Genomic DNA, 19429 nt, shown 5'->3' with positions numbered 1-19429 from the left:
CATCCTATCAACACAGATGTTGGTTCTGATAATTTTAGCAACATAATTAGTCCCTGGATCATTAGTATTCTATATTTAAAGCTACAATAAAATAAAATCACTTAGTCTAGTGATTAATTTGTACCACTTAAATAGGTGATTATTAAAGAAAGACAACTCTTACTTCCAACCTTTATAGACATAATGTTACTTGAATCAGTGATTTAAACAATCACACTATTTAAAAAATCACTCATTTACGTAAGTCTCCTGACTGTTGAAACACGAGTCCAGTTAATTTTACACTTTACGACGAATAAAATGACTTGGAGATTGTGCTCAAAAGTAGGGTCGGTCGGGTAACCGTAAACAGACATATATATGTATATAAATAAACAAAAATATCAAGACTGGTAGGTTATTTGCTTTCAGTAAAGGCAAGCATAGCTTAAAGGGGAAATAATAATTAGCAAGTCTTTCAAAAGTTTGGGAAATAGTAAAAGAGGGACGAAAGATACCAGAGGGACAGTCAAACTCATAGATCGAAAACAAACTGACAATGCCATGGCCAAAAATAAAAAGACAAACAGACAAATAATAGTACAGATGACACAACATAGAAAACTAAAGACTAAGCAACACGAACCCCACCAAAAACTGGGGGTGATCTCAGGTGCTCCGGAAGGGTAAGCAGATCCTGCTCCACATGTGGCACCCGTCGTGTTGCTTATGTTATTACAAATCCGGTAAATAGTCTAATTCATTAAGTCACATTCGTGAAAAGGGAAGGGTATTGTAGTTACGACATAACATATCCGATATCATCTGTGAAACGGTTATTCCATAACGGTCAACCAACTCGTGATGGCGTCCGTAAAATTTACGAAGGGATGACTTCAACTTCACCATTTGGAACTCTTGGCTTAATAGCTTCCTTGTGAGCAGCAATCCTCTATCAAGGAAATCATGATAGGAAACACAAGCCCGGGAATATCGTATCAATTGGGAGATATATACATGTACTCCGTATGCAGGCGCTGCTGGAATGTTGCTACATAGAAATGGAAAGTTCACAATTGGGAAGCTGAAATCATCTCTTTTGTCGTAAAGTTTTGTTTTCAACCGACCCTCATTGTCAATTTCTAGATGTAAGTCAAGATATGATGCAGACTTAACTGTATCTGTAGTATCCTTTATCTCTAGTTCGATGGGATAGATTCGTTCAACATAGTCACCAAATTTTGTATTAAAATAGGTGGCAACAGTTGAGAAAAATATTTAAGGTGGGTGGGGGGTGCAGCCGGATTGGTCTTATCTGAAGAAGAACCCAAATGCATTTTGATAGTCTTTTCCCACTATAGCCTATCAAAATTATCTTCTTCTTATCAGTTCAAGACTTTAACTTCTCTCTGCCATTGCTGCGCAAAAGTATTTCCAAGGCATAATAGTAGAAGATATTCATGCCTGAAGGCCTAGATAGGAAAATATCCATAAAACCTAACCATAACGTAGAGCATTCTGTTTTACCTTACCATAAATGTACCATTACTATAAATTAAAGGTGCCCCTAAAGTAAAAGAAGGCCCAGTTTTTAAAACTTATTTTTCAAAGACAAAGTTAAAAAATAAACCAAATAGTAATATATTTTGTTGGTTGTCTGGTAATCTAAAACTTAATTTTATGTGTAAAATGAATGCTTGTTGTAGAGAAGCTTAAACATGACTTCGACAAGTTATTGTCAGTATGAAAAATAAAGCAATATTTTGGTCAGCAACCAAGTTGTTTACCATCGTAATCCGCCATCTTCCAAATATCCAGCGACACTATTCAGCAGCAAATAAAATTCTTTCGCTCTCTGAGGGTTTTAAAAATTTATTTGCTCTATATCTAAGATAGAAAACTTAATTTATTTTATTTGAAAAATCAGAAAATGAAAACGGTATTGTTTTAATGATTTATTTTGGTAATCGTATCGTATTTGCCTCGGAAATAAAGTGTTGTCTGCAACTTCCGGTCTGAAAAATTATGATAAATTTTAAAGACGAAACCAAAAAATCACTTTAGATCGAAATCTAGGTATATTTACCAATTAAGGTATTAATGATTTTCATGATTATATTATTTTTAACAAAATATGCATTGATGACACTTGCCTGGTGCTTCCTTTTATTTATTTGCTAGCCTAAAACATGTCATGTATGATGGAAACTGTGGCCATAACATGATTTCATTAATAAAAGTTTTTTAAACATTAGAAATTAAAAAAAAATCTTTTTTAAACATTTTATTTTAACTTTTATCAGTTTTTTAATCTTTTATGTCTTGAAAGGCAGTTTTATTTAGTATTGGGATTGTAGAATCAGGTCTTTGAAATCTACAATCCACCTTCATAAAACCATAAATTTGCTGTTAAAAAAAATTATTCAATGATAATGTTTGAAGGGAATACAGGTCGGTGCGCACAAAATCAGGTTTGCTCCCGTTCACGTTAGCCCCTTTTCACCTTTGCATCCTTTTTAAAGGTTATGTTTTGAATAATTTTTTTTCATGCTTTAGTTAGTGTATTGCTATAAAATAAAGATAAAAACTGTTTTTATTGTTAAAAAATAAATAATCGGACATTACTCTGACGTCCAAAGGCTGTTTTGCCAGACAAGCTGGGGACGTCTCCCACGGTGCAAGAAGAGCTTGGGACGTCTCCCACAGCCCCAGCTTGTCTGGCAAAACAGCCGTTGGACGTCAAAGTAATCTCGGACTAAAAAATAAAGTGACATTAATATAAAACAGGTTTTATTTTGTGAATTATTTTGACGATATGAATAATGAATATTGTCATGATAATCAAAGGCCAAGCCATTTGTCTCTAAGACTTGTAAAAGAAATATAATGAAAAGCATTTGACTAAGACTTGTAAAAGAAAGGCGGAGGATACGAAACGGCTAACAAACTAGTTACAGTGACATTGCTACGACAATAACGAATAAACAAAAAAGGGCTTCAAAGCACATTTTTATTAGGTGCATGACCATGAGGGTCTGGATAGGGTTTACAGAACAGGGAATAGTGGACCATTATTACAAAAAAAATGGCCCAAAAAAATATAGAGAAAAAAATAAATCATTTAACAATGTTTAAATAAACTAATTTTTATTCATGAAAATATTTTGATATATATATGCATCTGAAAATACATTTAATACATGTAATAATTCAACCTATATCTGAATAAAAAATAGGGTGCAAATGTGTGGGATGCTAACATGTAGTATCATGTGAACATGTTTTGGGAGCTAATGGACACGATACCGCTTGAAGGTCCAGCAACTTATTTCACAAAAAATCTTATGAGAAAAATGTTTACTTGTAATACATGTAGTGTATCTGTATGGGTACATGTACATGTATATCCTATTTAGGCTTTTATACACAGTGGAGAAAGCACTGTTGTTATTGGCGGTGTTTCTGTAGTGCTGTCTTGAATGCCTCTATAGAATCTGCATGCTCAACTTCTAAATTGTTCAAATTTGAATGTCTTGTATATATAAAAAAGAAATTGTCTTTTTTGTGGAAATAGTTTGTTATTCTTAGATATTGCAACTTTTTCCCTGTTCTATTTTAAACAGCATTACCAATCTTGAATCTTTTCTTCTGTCAGAGGCTGTGTCATTCAAGGTGATGTAACATTTTACCAATGTAATCAACTCTGGGGGTGTCTGTCTATTTGTTAGTTACAAAACGGGCAGCCCTCCTTGTGGTAAGTAAGGTTCCCAAACAGAGCAAGCATACTCTAGTGATGAATCTACAAATGATAGGCTGAGTTTGTTCACTTTATTTCTAGTGACGAATCTACAAATGATAGGCTGAGTTTGTTCACTTTATTTCTAGTGAAGAATCTACAATGATAGGCTGAGTTTGTTCACTTTATTTCTAGTGAAGAAGCTACAATGATAGGCTGAGTTTGTTCACTTTATTTCTAGTGAAGAATCTACAATGATAGGCTGAGTTTGTTCACTTTATTTCTTCCAACATGTGTTGAATAAATAATGGTAGACAGAGTTAGTTAGTCTGAGTTTGCTGTAGGCTGAGTGTGTTTTAGGCAGAGTTAGTCTGAGTTTGCTATAGGCCTAGTTTGTTTTAGGCAGAGTTAGTTAGTCTGAGTTTGCTATAGGTCGAGTTTGTTTTAGGCAGAGTTAGTTAGTCTGAGTTTGCTGTAGGCCGAGTTTGTTTTAGGCAGAGTTAGTTAGTCTGAGTTTGCTATAGGTCGAGTTTGTTTTAGGCAGAGTTAGTTAGTCTGAGTTTGCTATAGGCTGAGTGTGTTTTAGGCAGAGTTAGTTAGTCTTGAGTTTGCTATAAGCCGAGTTTGTTTTAGGCAGAGTTAGTTAGTCTGAGTTTGTTATAGGCCTACTGTAAATTCAGAAATTATTGCGATGTTTTTATTATTGCGAAAAATGCGACAGGGTTATAATCGCAATAATTTAAACTCGCATTTTGAAATTTTTTATATGAATTAAACATGATTTTTCTCAATATCGCAAAAATTAAAATCGCATTTTAGTCTAAAATGACAAAATCGCAATAATAAATGCATGCAATAATTTCTGAATTTACAGTAGTTTGTTTTAGGCAGAGTTAGTTAGTCTGAGTTTGCTATATAGGTCGAGTTTGTTTTAGGCAAAGTTAGTTAGTCTGAGTTTGCTATAGGTCGAGTTTGTTTTAGGCAGAGTTAGTTAGTCTGAGTTTGTTATAGGCCGAGTTTGTTTTAGGCAGAGTTAGTTATTCTGAGTTTGCTATAGGTCGAGTTTGTTTTAGGCAGAGTTAGTTAGTCTGAGTTTGTTATAGGCTGAGTTTGTTTTAGGCAGAGTTAGTTATTCTGAGTTTGCTATAGGTCAAGTTTGTTTTAGACAGAGTTAGTTAGTCTGAGTTTGCTATAGGCCGAGTTTGGTTTAGACAGAGTTACATGTAGTTAGTCTGAGTTTGCTGTAGGCCGAGTTTGTTTTAGGCAGAGTTAGTTATTCTGAGTTTGCTATAGGTCGAGTTTGTTTTAGACAGAGTTAGTTAGTCTGAGTTTGCTATAGGCCTAGTTTGTTTTAGGCAGAGTTAGTTAGTCTGAGTTTGCTATAGGCCGAGTTTGTTTTAGGCAGAGTTAGTTAGTCTGAGTTTGCTATAGGTCGAGTTTGTTATAGGCAGAGTTAGTTAGTGTGAGTTTGCTATAGGCCGAGTTAGTTTTAGGCAGAGTTAGTTAGTCTGAATTTGCTATAGGCCTAGTTTGTTTTAGGCAGAGTTAGTTAGTCTGAGTTTGCTATAGGCCGAGTTTGTTTTAGGCAGAGTTAGTTAACGTTAGTCTGAGTTTGCTATAGGCCTAGTTAGTTAGTCTGATTTTGCTATAGGCCAGTTTGTTTTTAGGCAGAGTTAGTTAGTCTGAGTTTGCTGTAGGCTGAGTTTGTTTTAGGCAGAGTTAGTTAGTCTGAGTTTGATTTAGGTCGAGTTTGTTTTAGGCAGAGTTAGTTAGTCTGAGTTTGCTATAGGCAGAGTTTGTTTTAGGCAGAATTAGTTAGTCTGAGTTTGCTGTAGGCCGAGTTTATTTTAGGCATAGTTATCCAGAACCAACCATCAAAGCCAGATTCCTCTTTAAAAACAAATGTAATAGGCAAATACAACAACAAACAATACATGGTCTAAAAGTATGACATGGTTTATCCACAAAATGTTTTATGTGTATACAAATCTCCCCCTTTGTCTTTCTAGATTTTGTGAAACACAATAAAAAACGTACACATGTATTTTTGCTATTGGCAATGTACAGTCATCTTCTATAGAGTGTGTATGTGTTCACTTATTTCTTTCTTTTGTAGTGTCAATTAAGAAATGGAACAATACATGGTCTGAAAGGTAGGCCGAGTTTATTTTAGGCATAGTTATCCAGAACCAACCATCAAAGCCAGATTCCTCTTTAAAAACAAATGTAATAGGCAAATACAACAGAGTTAGTTAACGTTAGTCTGAGTTTGCTATAGGCCTAGTTAGTTAGTCTGATTTTGCTATAGGCCAGTTTGTTTTTAGGCAGAGTTAGTTAGTCTGAGTTTGCTGTAGGCCGAGTTTGTTTTAGGCAGAGTTAGTTAGTCTGAGTTTGATTTAGGTCGAGTTTGTTTTAGGCAGAGTTAGTTAGTCTGAGTTTGCTATAGGCAGAGTTTGTTTTAGGCAGAATTAGTTAGTCTGAGTTTGCTGTAGGCTGAGTTTATTTTAGGCATAGTTATCCAGAACCAACCATCAAAGCCAGATTCCTCTTTAAAAACAAATGTAATAGGCAAATACAACAACAAACAATACATGGTCTAAAAGTATGACATGGTTTATCCACAAAATGTTTTATGTGTATACAAATCTCCCCCTTTGTCTTTCTAGATTTTGTGAAACACAATAAAAAACGTACACTTGTATTTTTGCTATTGGCAATGTACAGTCATCTTCTATAGAGTGTGTATGTGTTCACTTATTTCTTTCTTTTGTAGTGTCAATTAAGAAATGGAATTTGCAGAATTTATCAAGACCCCTACGGTAGAGAATGTCTGTATGAAGCGTCCTTTTACTAAATCAGTTACTGGTACACTTTGTATCACAGGACATCATGTAATACTGTCCTCAAGATCAGAAAATCATGAGGAATTGTGGGTAAGTTATGGTCATCCATTAAACTTGTCACTGGTACACTGTGTATCACAGGGCATCAAGTAATACTGTCCTCTAGATCAGAAAATCATGAGGAATTGTAGGTAAGTTAGAGTCATCCATTTAACTTGTAACTCGTACATTTTGTATCACAGGGCATCATGTAATACTGTCCTCTAGATCAGAAAATCATGAGGAATTGTGGGTAAGTTATGGTCATCCATTAAACTTGTCACTGGACACTGGTACACTGTGTATCACAGGGCATCAAGTAATACTGTCCTCTAGATCAGAAAATCATGAGGAATTGAAGGTAAGTTGTACACATTAATTAATAAATATAAAATTGGATAATAGGCATCTCAACAATATACCTCACTCACAACACCCAGACCACATTAACCACGACCATGGAACTCATGCTCTGATGGATAGTTGTCTAATTGGGAATTATGCCGAGTTCAATATTCAATGCTTGCATTATACTGTTATACTACTGTGGATTCATCTATTTTCGTGGATAACAATTTTTGTGGATTGAGGAAAACTTGCATTTTCGCAGATATTTGATTTCATGGTTTTGCCAAAGTCTGCATACAAGCCTATATAAAATTCTTCATTAGTTGAACATTTAAATTCATGGTTCACCTGTATCCACGAAAATTGTATCCAACAAATAATAATGAATCCACAGTATCAAAATAACAAAAAGGTGAGACATATCTCTGTGTCAACAGTTTATGTTATTTCAGCTTCTACATAGTGCTATTGACAGTACAGAGAAAAAAATGACCCAGTCAAATGGGAAATATATACTGATTTTGAGATGTAAAGACTTGCAGATGATAGAGTTAGAATTCAATGGTGGCGATGACTGTTTAGATGTAGCATCATCTATAGAGAAACTGTCTCATGTTGGTAAGTGGTACACATGAAAAGAGGAGAGAAATTGTTTGTTTTGCTAAACAGATTTTTATTATTATTTTCTTCTTTTTATTTTCCAGATTAATACATTTTTGGAATGAGTGCATATACACACAACCATAATTTTAAACGACACCATCATTCCCAGTAGACTAAAAAATGATATTATATGAAAAGAAAACATTATACTAAACACATTTATAGGGTTTCCCATTGGTCAATTTTATTTTTGACACCTCTTTCTCCAAAAAAGATTTTTTTTACCACTTTCAATATTTTTTTATATTCCTTTTTGCTAATAAATTTCTATTTACAGTGTCATCCTTTCATGTACATTAATCCATAATCTACATTTTAGTTAATAAAAACTAAATTAGAACAACGGTGCCAACTCTCCCAATCTCAGTGAGAGCCTCCCAACAAAGAAAAAATAACCAAGTAAATTGAAAGACAGAAAAAAAAACTTTTAATTTCATATGACCACCTGGTCTGGGACTGGCAAGGGCTCACTAATTTATGTTTGATAAATATTTCAGATCCTTGGTTTGGTTTTATTTTGTACATGTTGTAAAATGACAAAAGTCAAACAGCATTGCATTTTAAAGCAGAACATTTCAAAATACAATTTGCTTATTAATATGTTTTCATCAAAACACTGATGTGTCTTTCTGTGACTATGACCCATCTGAAAGTGTGTTAAAAGCTGCTGACTCAAACATCAACCAAACATCTAAATAATTGCATATTAAATGTCGAAATAATAATTGATATATGAGCAGCGTTGGATTGAAATCGACCTTATCATCCTTATGCAAATGAATATCAATACATCTGTTAACCTTTTTCAGCTGCAGGTTCAAGAAATCTCTACAGAAAGTCTGTCACTGTTTGAAAATTGAGTTGTTATAAGAATAAAACACTTTTATTTAGTATTTGAATGTTCCAAAATCAGTCAAAGTCTTATATAGATATAAGAAGATGTGGTGTGAGTGCCAATGAGACAACTCTCCATCCAAGTCACAATTTATAAAAGTAAACCATTATAGGTCAAAGTACGGTCTTCAACACGGAGCCTTGCTCACACGCACAGCAAGCTATTAAGGGCCCCAAAAATTAATAGTGTAAAACCATTCAAACGGGAAAACCAACGGTCTATAGAAAATGAAAGGATATGGAGTAAATGTACATGGGACAAAATCGCACACAATACATAGAAAACTATTAAAGAACAGGGCTTTTATTACTGTTCTTCATCTTGACAGTTGATGTAGGGTAATCTATATAAAAAACGAGAAACACTTATGAACCACATCAGCAAACGACAACTACTGAACATCAGATTCCTACATGTAAATGTATAGGTTCACTTGCATAAGGTCAGACAGACAGAATGGCAGGTTCCCTGTTCTCAGTTATTATCACAGACAGACAAAGGTACCAGTGTCAATTTCTATCTGACGCAGCTCATATGTAACTTATGTTGTTATTACAAATAACAGTAAGTGATAAAATTGAGAATGGAAATGGGGAATATGTCAAAGAGACAACAACCCGACCAAAGAGCAGACAACAGCCGAAGTGGTCTATGAAATGACACCGAAAATAGCGCTATTTGTTGTATTATACAATAATAATTCCAGTATCAACAGTATCTAAGTAGGTCAGAATTTATTTATAGATGATATTAGCCTGAAGTATCAATTTTTCTATCGAGCTGGATTTGAGCCGTTAGAGGACGGCTGGCAGGCTTTTCTACCAGAGAATGAATACACACGGTTTAAAGAGTGCTCTGAGGAATGGAGGCTTAGTTATGTTAACAAAGATTATAAGGTATATTACTCGTGTATGAATAAGTGAACAAATCATGACATATTTCAGATGCTTCTTTTAAGCTCAAGGGACACCTTGTCAAAAGGATAAGTGATCTCTATTGCTATCATTTGGCAGTCATTTTCTTGTCCAGTGTTAATTTTGAATTTTTGTCATTCGCTGAAACAATCAGGCTAACAAGAACCTGAATTTGATAGGCATTTTTTTTTAAAGCCCTGATGGAAAAAAGCACTTATCTCTTATTTGATGAAAAACAAGTCAGCCAAAGGACAGTTTTTGTCATGTGTCAACGAAGTAAAAAAAGCAAGACATAGGCATGCTGTTTCTTGTGGCTGTGTCAACAATGTATTAGTTTCATAATTGTGATAAAGTCAAGTTTATGGGGAACCACTAGTGGTAGGTCAATGATATTTGGTATGCAGTTGTATTAGCATTGGGTCATCTCATTTCCATGGAGATTATTTTGCCCACCCCTCAGTCATGGTCTATCTACTTTGAAACTTTTGCTAAAGTACACTTTACATGTATTATTTTGTGATTTGGTCAGTTTAAGGGGAACTATTAGTGGCAGGTTAACGATATTTGGTATGCAGATATATTAATGTAGCATTGGCACCCTTACATCTCCATGGAGATAGTTTGGCTTTGATTTATATGGCCTCACCCCTCATCATGGTTCATTGACTTTGAAACTTTTACATAGTTTACAAGTTAAAGTTTGTGTTTAGGGTTGTTTAAAGGGAACCACTTATGGTAAGTCAATGGTATTTGGTATGCAGTTTTATAACCATTGGCATTTCACATTTCCATGGTGGTTATTTGGCCCTGCACCTTAAGTCATCGATCATTGAATTTGAATTGCCATTTGAATTTCAACATTTGCATTATATCATCAAAATTACAAAACACAAGCCATGTGTGTGTGTCAACAGTTTATTTTTTCAAGAAATTAGTTTGGAAATGTGTACTTTTTTTTTTAATTTTTCTATATTTGATTGATATTATAGGTTTGTGCATCCTATCCACATGCTGTGATTGTACCTAAATCCATAGATGATGAAACAGTTATAAAGGCATCCCAGTTCAGACAGAATGGCAGGTTCCCTGTTCTCAGTTATTATCACAGACAGACAAAGGTACCAGTGTTAAATCTTTTCAATTCATACAGACAGTAGGGTAGCACACTTTTAATTCATGTAATTTTCACTTTATTTGTTCAGATATGATTCTGTTGAAAAATCTCTGAAAATGGAGGTTGACATTCTATGAAAATGGAGGTTGACATTCTATAAAAATGGAGGTTGACATTCTATAAAAATGGAGGTTGACATTCTATAATCAAAGTAGAAGTACTGAACATCGGATGACCGCAAGTTCTTGTGGATGGTCAAAAGCACTTGTCACAGAAAAAAATCACATCTCTATACCTGAAACTGAGGTTAATGTACAGAGATATATTTTTTTCTGAGACAAGTTCGTGCGTGGATGATGAATAAATGACAGGAAATTCAACCTCACCGTAATTAGTTAAACTATTATATTGTAGTGATACATAAATGACAGGAAATTCAACCTCACCGTAATTAGTTAAACTATTATATTGTAGTGATACAAATCAGTATACACTGGTTTGTTGTTATATATTATATTATTCTAACATGACGTCCTTCAAACGCTTTGAGTACACACCCGTGGTAAAATATGAATATATTGTCTGAGCTGTTCCGATCGCACTCCCACGTCATATGCTTTTTTATGAATGAGCTTCCCGACGTCATAGAACGATGACGTGAGAATATAAGCATTTTATGGAAAAATACACGCTTGTGAAACCGAAAATCATCACAACAAGGAAACATAAACAAACAATGCTTAAATGTGATATAATCCAATTTTTTTATGTTCTTTTACGTCAATTGAATAGTGCGTTTGTTTATGGGAACGGCAAATATTTGCCTTCACCAAGAGCGCTCCGATCCAAAAGAATTGCCGTATTTATTCTATTAGAATCGAAATAATTCGATTTTTCTAAAAGATTGGATATGAGTAGGCATTCATATTTTCCCGCAAAAAAAATTTCAGATTTACCGGTCCTTGCCGGGATTGTCGCAAAACATTCTTGGGATATTCTTCCGCATGCTTTAACACAATTTTTCGGTACATGTGCATAGATATTATCAATGATCTTTTACTTATATATATATATATGTATCTAAGACAAAACATTTTCATATTATTAATTATATATTCTAAACAAAATTTTTTTTATCAGTATTCATTGAAGAGATGTATTTATAACAAACAATAAGGAATGTTAGTTTGCACTAGTTAATATCCGCGTACTTATCTTGTTTATAGATGTTATACAAAACGAAAGTTACGTAATAGAAATCTAGGCGATAGCAATACATCAGAATGCCCTCACGGTCATCGCGATGTAAAAATGGAGGTTGATATTCTATGAAAATGGAGGTTGACATTCTATAAAAATGGAGGTTGACATTCTATAAAAATGGAGGTTGACATTCTATAAAAATGGAGGTTAACATTCTATAAAAATGGAGGTTAACATTCTATAAAAATGGAGGTTAACATTCTATAAAAATGGAGGTTAACATTCTATAAGGAGGTTAACATTCTATAAAAATGGAGGTTGACATTCTATAAAAATGGAGATTGACATTCTATAAAAATGGAGGTTAACATTCTATAAAAATGGAGGTTGACATTCTATAAAAATTGAATAGTGCGTTTGTTTATGGGAACGGCAAATATTTGCCTTCACCTAGAACGCTTCGATCCAAAAGAATAATCTGAATTGCCATATTTATCCTATTAGAATCAAAATTATTCATAGGGGCTTGAATATAACGTGATTTTACCATGGGTTGTCCCTTTATGCCAATATTTTACCCCCTCGCTATTGATCAGGGTAAAATATTTAGCATAAAGTGCCAACCCGTGGTTAAATCACAATATATTCAAGCCCCCATGAATTATTTCTTAAATATAACAGTTACATATACATGTATATATAATTTTCATCCATTTGTATATCATTCTATTATACTATTCTAATAATAGTGCAGTGCAAGTGCATGGTGGACACTCTTCTGTAAAAATTTGATTTTTCTAAAAGATTGGATATGAGTAGGCATTCATATTTTCCTGCAAAAACAATTAGAGAGTTACCAGTCCTTGCCGGGATTGCCGCAAACCGTTCTTGGGATATTCTTCCACATGCTTTAACACAATTTTTCGTTACATGTGCATAGATATTATCAATGATTTTTAATGCCCCTACCGTAGCGGTGGTGGCATTAAGTTTTACCCTTGTCCGTCTGTACGTCCATCAGTACGTCCCAAAATTGGTTTCCGTTCTCTAACTTGAGTTTGCCTCAACCAATTGTTATGAAACTTATACACAATGCTTATTACCACAAAACACAGATCAACTTTGAATTTTGTTGGCGTCACTTTAACAATTCTAGAGTTATGCCCCTTTATAAATGGAAAAATTGCAAAATGTTTAGTTTCCGTTCTCTAACTTAAGTTTGCCTCAACCAAATGTTATGAAACTTATACACAATGCTTATTACCACAAAACACAGATCCAGTTTGAATTTTGGTGGCGTCACTTTAACAATTCTAGAGTTATGGCCCTTTATAAATGGAAAAATTGCAAAATTTGTAGTTTCCATTCTCTAACTTAAGTTTGCCTCAACCAAATGTTATGAAACTTATACACAATGCTTATTACCACAAAACACAGATCAAGGTTGAATTTTGGTGGTGTCACTTTAACCGTACTAGAGTTATGCCCCTTTATAAATGGAAAAATTGCAAAATTTTTATTTTCTTCTAAATATCAAGTAATTTTTAAATTTGGAGTTATCTTCCTTTGTCCATGATTATAGTTGAATCAACTACAATTAATGCTTTATACAATGCAATGTTTAATTTTGACTTCCACTGATAAAACACAGATCAAGTTGAATTTGGGAAGTGTCACTTTAACCATTATTGAGTTATGCCCCTTTATAAATCGAAAGATTGCAAAATTTTTAGTTTCCATTCTGTTACTTAAGTTTGTCCCAACCAAACATTATGAAACCTATACACAATATTCATTACCACAAAACTAAGATCAAGTACAAATTTTTTGTTTCCGTTTTTGTCGAGCCTGCGACTTTTGTCGCAGAAAGCTCGACATAGGGATAGTGATCCGGCGGCGGGGGCTACGGCGGCGGCGGCGTTAGCTAACTTCTTAAAAGCTTTATATTTTAGAAGGTGGAAGGTCTGGATGCTTCATACTTTGTATATGGATGCCTCATGTTACGAAGTTTCCGTCAGTCACATGTCCAATGTCCTTGACCTCATTTTCATGGTTCAGTGACTACTTGAAAAAAAAGTTAAGATTTTTTGTAATGTTAGATTCTCTCTTATTATAAGTAATAGGATAACTATATTTGGTATGTGCGTACCTTGCAAGGTCCTCATGCCCGTCAGACAGTTTTCACTTGACCTCGACCTCATTTCATGGATCAGTGAACAAGGTTAAGTTTTGGTGGTCAAGTCCATATCTCAGATACTATAAGCAATAGTTCTAGTATATTCGGTGTATGGAAGGACTGTAAGGTGTACATGTCCAACTGGCAGGTGTCATCTGACCTTGACCTCATTTTCATGGTTCAGTGGTTATAGTTAAGTTTTTGTGTTTTGGTTTGTTTTTCTTATACTGTATGCCATAGGTCTACTATATTTGGTGTATGGAATGATTGTAAGGTGTACATGTCTAGCGGGCAGGTGTCATCTGACCTTGACCTCATTTTCATGGTTCAGTGGTCAAAGTTAAGTTTTTTGAGTTTTGGTCCTTTTTTCTAATACTCTATGCAATAGTTCAACTATATTTGGTGTATGGAAATATTTTATGATCTATTTGGCAGTCACACAGGTTTTATTTGACCTTGACCTCATTTTCAAGGTTCATTGCTCAGTGTTAAGTTTTTGTGTTTTGGTCTGTTTTTCTTAAACTATAAGCAATAGGTCAATTATATTTGTTGTATGGAAGAATTGGTAGCTGTACATGCCTGCCTAGCATGGTTCATCTGACCTTGACCTCATTTTCATGGTTCATTGGCCAATGTTTAGTTTACTTGGTTAATGTTAAGTTTATGTGACAGTTGTAATAAAACTTTATATTTAGGACTATCAACATAATATCAATGATTAGTAAAGAAGGCGAGACATTTCAGCGTGTGCACTCTTGTCTAACTTTAGTTTGCCTCAACCAAATGTTATGAAACTTATACACAATGCTTATTACTACATAATACAGATTAAGTACGAAATTTGGTGGCAACACTGTTACCATTCTTGAGTTATGTCCCTTTATAAACATAAAAATTGCTGAATTTTTCGTTTACGTTCTCTAACTTTAGTTTGTCTCAACCAAATGTTATAAAACTTATACACAACTGTTCTAGAGTAATGCATGTTTACAAATAGAAAAATTGCTGAATTTTTAGTTTCTTTCTCTACTTAAGTTAGCCTCAACCAAATGTTATGAGACTTACACACAATGCTTATTACCACAAAACTCAGATCAAGTTAAAATTTGGCTAGTGTCACTTTTGCCGTTCTTCAGTTATGTCCCTTTATAACTATATGATATGCAAGCGGGGGCATCATCTGTGTCCACATGTGGACACTATCCACATTTATTTACTTATATATATATATATCTAACGACAAAACATTTTCATATTATTAATTTATGTTCTAAACAAAAATATTTTTATCAGTATTCATTGAAGAGATGTATTTATAACAAACGATAAGGAATGTTAGTTTGTACTCATTAATATCAGCGTATTTATCTTGTTTATAGATGTTTTACAAAACAAAAGTTACGTAATGGAAATCTAGGCGATAGCAATACATCGGAATGCCCTCACGGTTTCACTCTATAAAAATGGAGGTTGACATTCAATGAAAATGGAGGTTGACATTCAATGAAAATGGAGGTTGACATTCTATAAAAATGGAGGTTGACATTCTATAAAAATGGAGGTGGACATTCAATGAAAATGGAGGTTGACAATCTATAAAAAATGGAGGTTGACATTCTATAAAAATGGAGGTTGACATTCTATAAAAATGGAGGTTGACATTCTATAAAAATGGAGGTTGACAATCTTTGAAAATGGAGGTTGACATTTAATGTAATAACTGAGAATTGATTTGTGGTTATAAACTTTAACTTTCCATATGGTGAATGATATGACACTTCAAAGTAAAGTTGATTTGATAATTTTTATTTTGTTGCTCCTGTTGGAATGATATACACTCTTAACATGTGCAGGTTATTCAGGTTCTTTCATATTTTTCACCATTATTGATTACATTTTGTTTTTTGGTTCTTCCAGGCTGTGATGATGAGATGTAGTCAACCATTGACAGGAATGAACAACAAAAGATGTAAAGAAGATGAACGAATGGTCAATTCTGTAATGGGGCGTGGCAACAAAGGTTATATCATAGACACAAGGTCACCATCTGCTGCAAAATCAGCTCAGAATAAAGGTATTGTAAAGTCTGTAATGGGGTGTGGCAACAAAGGTTATATCATAGACACAAGGTCACCTTCTGCTGCAAAATCAGCTTGGAATAAAGGTATGGTAAAGTCTGTAATGGGGCGTGGCAACAAAGGTTATATCGTAGATACAAGGTCACAATCTGCTGCAAAATCAGCTCAGACTAAAGGTATTGTAAAGTCTGTAATGGGGCGTGGCAACAAAGTTTATGTCATAGACACAAGGTCACAATCTGCTGCAAAATCAGCTCAGAATAAAGGTATGAAGAAGTCTATAATGGAACGTGGCAACAAAGGTTATATCATAGACACAAGGTCACAATCTGCTGCAAAATCAGCACAGTTTGAAGCAGAGTTTCTAAGTTATATCTGAGAAAATGTCCTATGAAGATGCTCACACTCAGAGTCATCAAACTCCATTGAGATATTTTCCTGGTACAAGAGAGATAACCCAAATTGAACCACGTTCCATTGCTTACTTTAAATGCATTGTTAGTTGCTACTTCAGAAATGTTTATTATTCGATTCTATATTTTGCAATTTTTGTCAGTATTGATATCATGGATTTTTATTCCCCACCTACAATAGTAGAGGGACATTATGTTTTTGGGTCTGTGCGTCCGTTCTTCTGTCCATTCGTCCGTCTGTCCCGCTTCAGGTTAAAAATTTTGGTTAAGGTAGTTTTTGATGAAGTTGAAGTCCAATCAACTTGAAACTTAGTACACATGTTCCCTATGATATGATCTTTCTAATTTTAATGCCAAATTAGAGTTTTTACCCCAATTTCACGGTCCACTGAACATAGAAAATGATAGTTCAAGTGGGGCATCCGTGTACTATGGACACATTCTTGTTTTCATTTTCTTTGATCTTTATTCTATGTCAATTCTGAGAGATTATAATGAAAACAATTATTTTAGTAGCACATATAAATTAGAAACTGTCATATTCTCAATTATGTTAAATATAATGAATTTCATACTAAATGGAGTTCTGTTGTAGGTGGAGGTTATGAACCTGAGGTATATTATCCACAGTGGAGGCGGATACATCAGTCTGTGGATAGGAGACAAGCTTTCCATGACTCACTCATCAAATTGATGGAATGTATGTTTATTTTTTTGTAGATACCATATTATACAGAATTTCAGGTTCCCTGCTCATAGTTATTACCACAGAAAAGATATAAAATTCTATTCAAAATTGATTTGCGATGACAAAAAATATTTTTGTGATCATTTGTATGTAAAATTGCATAAAAATTTTTTCTTAAATTATAGAAATTCACAAATTTTGAGAAACATCTTTGTGTGCTAGAATTTCAATGAAAATTGATATTTAGAAACATAAGATACTTAAATTGAATCCATATGTCAAACATGTTCTAAACTGAGACAATAATTTACTTTCTGTTAAAAATTTATAATTTTGAGAAACATCTTTTTAGTGCACAGATAATTGATGTATAGGTATATTTTGCTATTCAAAATTGTTTCCCTGGGTAGAAAAAAAGATTATTGACAACATTAGCGGAAAATATTGGTGAAAAAACACAGTTTTAAGTTAAAAATTCACAAATTACTTCAACCATCAGTTTCTTAGGATTTCAACAAAAATCATATTAATGTATAATATGTATAATATGCTATTTGAAATTGATTCTCATTGTAAAATATAAGTTTGGTTTTTTTTGTGAAAAAAATTGCAAATTTTGAGATTTTTTTCCCCTAAGATTTCAGCAAAATACTATGTGTAGGTATAATATAAATCCCTGGAATCAAAATTGGGGGGAAACTGAGCATTTATTAAATTATAAATTTTAAGAAACATGTGTTTTTGCTAGGATTTCAATGAAAATCAATATGCAAAGGTATAATTTGCTTTTAAAAATGATTTCACATGTCAATTTTTTTTTTGCACACCACTTACAATAGTGCCTGCAAAAGTGTGCAGCTGGTGCCCTTCCTGACATGTTCGATTTTTAGTTTGTAATGTCTCCATTTCAGCATCCCTTGACAACACCAGTAGTATGGACAAATGGTTATCAAAGTTAGAATCCAGTAACTGGTTATCTCATGTCAAAGATATTCTAACATGTGCTTGTACCATAGCACAGTGTATAGATTCTGAAGGTAGGATTGTAATGTATACTTGTACCGTAGCACATTGTATAGATTCTGAAGGTAGGATTGTAATGTATACTTGTACCGTAGCACAGTGTATAGATTCTGAAGGTATGATTGTAATGTGTACTTGTACTGTAGCACAGTGTATAGATTCTGATGGTAGGATTGTAATGTATACTTGTACTGTAGCACAGTTAATAGATTCTAATGGTATGATTGTAATGTGTACTTGTACCGTAGCACAGTGTATAGATTCTGAAGGTAGGATTGTAATGTGTACTTGTACCGTAGCACAGTTGATAGATTCTGATGGTATTATTGTATTGTATGCTTGTACCATAGCATACTGTATTGATTCTGAAGATAATTTAAAGTACTAGCTCAAATATAAACATTGGATGCTATTTGAAAGGTTTAAACAACAACCCCACTGAAAAAATGTTAAAATTATATGAAACTGTAATTTTACTGGAGTTTTTGTGTTGGTCCATCGAACTGAGGGATTTGATACACTACTGGATACCCCCCCCCCCCCCTCCCTATTATGTCTATTATGTCTTGATATTTTTAATGTTGTATTTTTACAGGACCTTCAGTATTGGTCCGTAGATCTGCGGGATTTGAGAAAAACATAGGATTACCTCCCCTGTGCTAGTCCATCACACTATAATTGAGTTTTTGTTGTTATATTTTTACAGGGCTTCAGTATTGGTCCATGGATCTGAGGGATTTGATACAACACAGGATTACCTCCCCTATGCTAGTCTGTCACTCTATAATTAAAAAGTTTTTTATTGTTGTATTTTTACAGGGCTTCAGTATTGGTCCATAGATCTGAGGGATTTGATACAACACAGGATTACCTCCTCTGTGCTAGTCCATCACTCAATAATTTAGTTTTTATTTTTGTATTTTACAGTGGCTTCAGTATTGGTCCATTGAACTGAGAGTTTTGATAGAACACAGGATTACCTCCTCTGTGCTAGTCCATCACTCAATAATTGAGTTTTTTATTGTTGAATTTTTACAGTGGCTTCAGTATTGGTCCATTGAACTGAGAGATTTGATACAACACAGGATTACCTCCCCTGTGCTAGTCCATTACTCTATAAATGAGTTTTTTTATTGTATTTTTACAGGGGCTTCAGTATTGGTCCATGGATCTGAGGGATTTGATACAACATTGCAGGTCACCTCCCTTGTACAACTTATATTGGACCATGACTGTAGGACCATTAATGGGTAAACAATTTAGGATTATTCAGTTTTTTTTCTCAAGCAGTTAGATGCAGTTAAACTTTTTGAATGA

At 33.9% G+C, this 19429-nt stretch overlaps 2 protein-coding genes across 7 annotated transcripts in view; one reads left to right on the top strand and one right to left on the bottom strand.

Moving 5' to 3' along the window:
* LOC127731946 (zinc finger C2HC domain-containing protein 1A-like) overlaps nucleotides 1-1795 on the bottom strand; it is a 46771-nt gene extending 44976 nt beyond the window's left edge. For all 4 annotated transcript variants that reach the window (XM_052240879.1, XM_052240881.1, XM_052240882.1 and 1 more), the window contains exon 1: nucleotides 1767-1795. In XM_052240879.1, coding sequence (XP_052096839.1) covers nucleotides 1767-1782 — 16 coding nt within the window. In that variant the 5' untranslated portion in view covers nucleotides 1783-1795. The remainder of the gene's footprint in view (nucleotides 1-1766) is intronic.
* Nucleotides 1796-1977: 182 nt separating this feature from the next.
* Nucleotides 1978-19429, top strand: part of LOC127731940 (myotubularin-related protein 9-like) — a 28408-nt gene continuing 10956 nt past the window's right edge. The window contains exons 1-9 of one of the 3 annotated variants that reach the window (XM_052240872.1): nucleotides 1978-2055; nucleotides 6489-6648; nucleotides 7398-7563; nucleotides 9248-9399; nucleotides 10407-10535; nucleotides 15828-16074; nucleotides 16997-17101; nucleotides 18001-18126; nucleotides 19260-19362. In XM_052240872.1, the coding sequence (XP_052096832.1) occupies nucleotides 6502-6648; nucleotides 7398-7563; nucleotides 9248-9399; nucleotides 10407-10535; nucleotides 15828-16074; nucleotides 16997-17101; nucleotides 18001-18126; nucleotides 19260-19362 (1175 nt within the window). In that variant the 5' untranslated portion in view covers nucleotides 1978-2055; nucleotides 6489-6501. Of the gene's footprint in view, nucleotides 2074-6488; nucleotides 6649-7397; nucleotides 7564-9247; nucleotides 9400-10406; nucleotides 10536-15827; nucleotides 16075-16996; nucleotides 17102-18000; nucleotides 18127-19259; nucleotides 19363-19429 lie in introns of all 3 variants that reach the window. The other 2 variants (XM_052240873.1, XM_052240871.1) reach the window with 2 other exon arrangements.

The sequence above is a fragment of the Mytilus californianus genome, unplaced genomic scaffold, assembly GCF_021869535.1.
Source record: "Mytilus californianus isolate M0D057914Y unplaced genomic scaffold, xbMytCali1.0.p SCAF_21, whole genome shotgun sequence".
Lineage (NCBI taxonomy): Eukaryota > Metazoa > Mollusca > Bivalvia > Mytilida > Mytilidae > Mytilus > Mytilus californianus.
The sequence above is the reverse complement of the archived record's forward strand: the minus strand, read 5'-3'. Positions and strand labels throughout refer to the sequence as shown.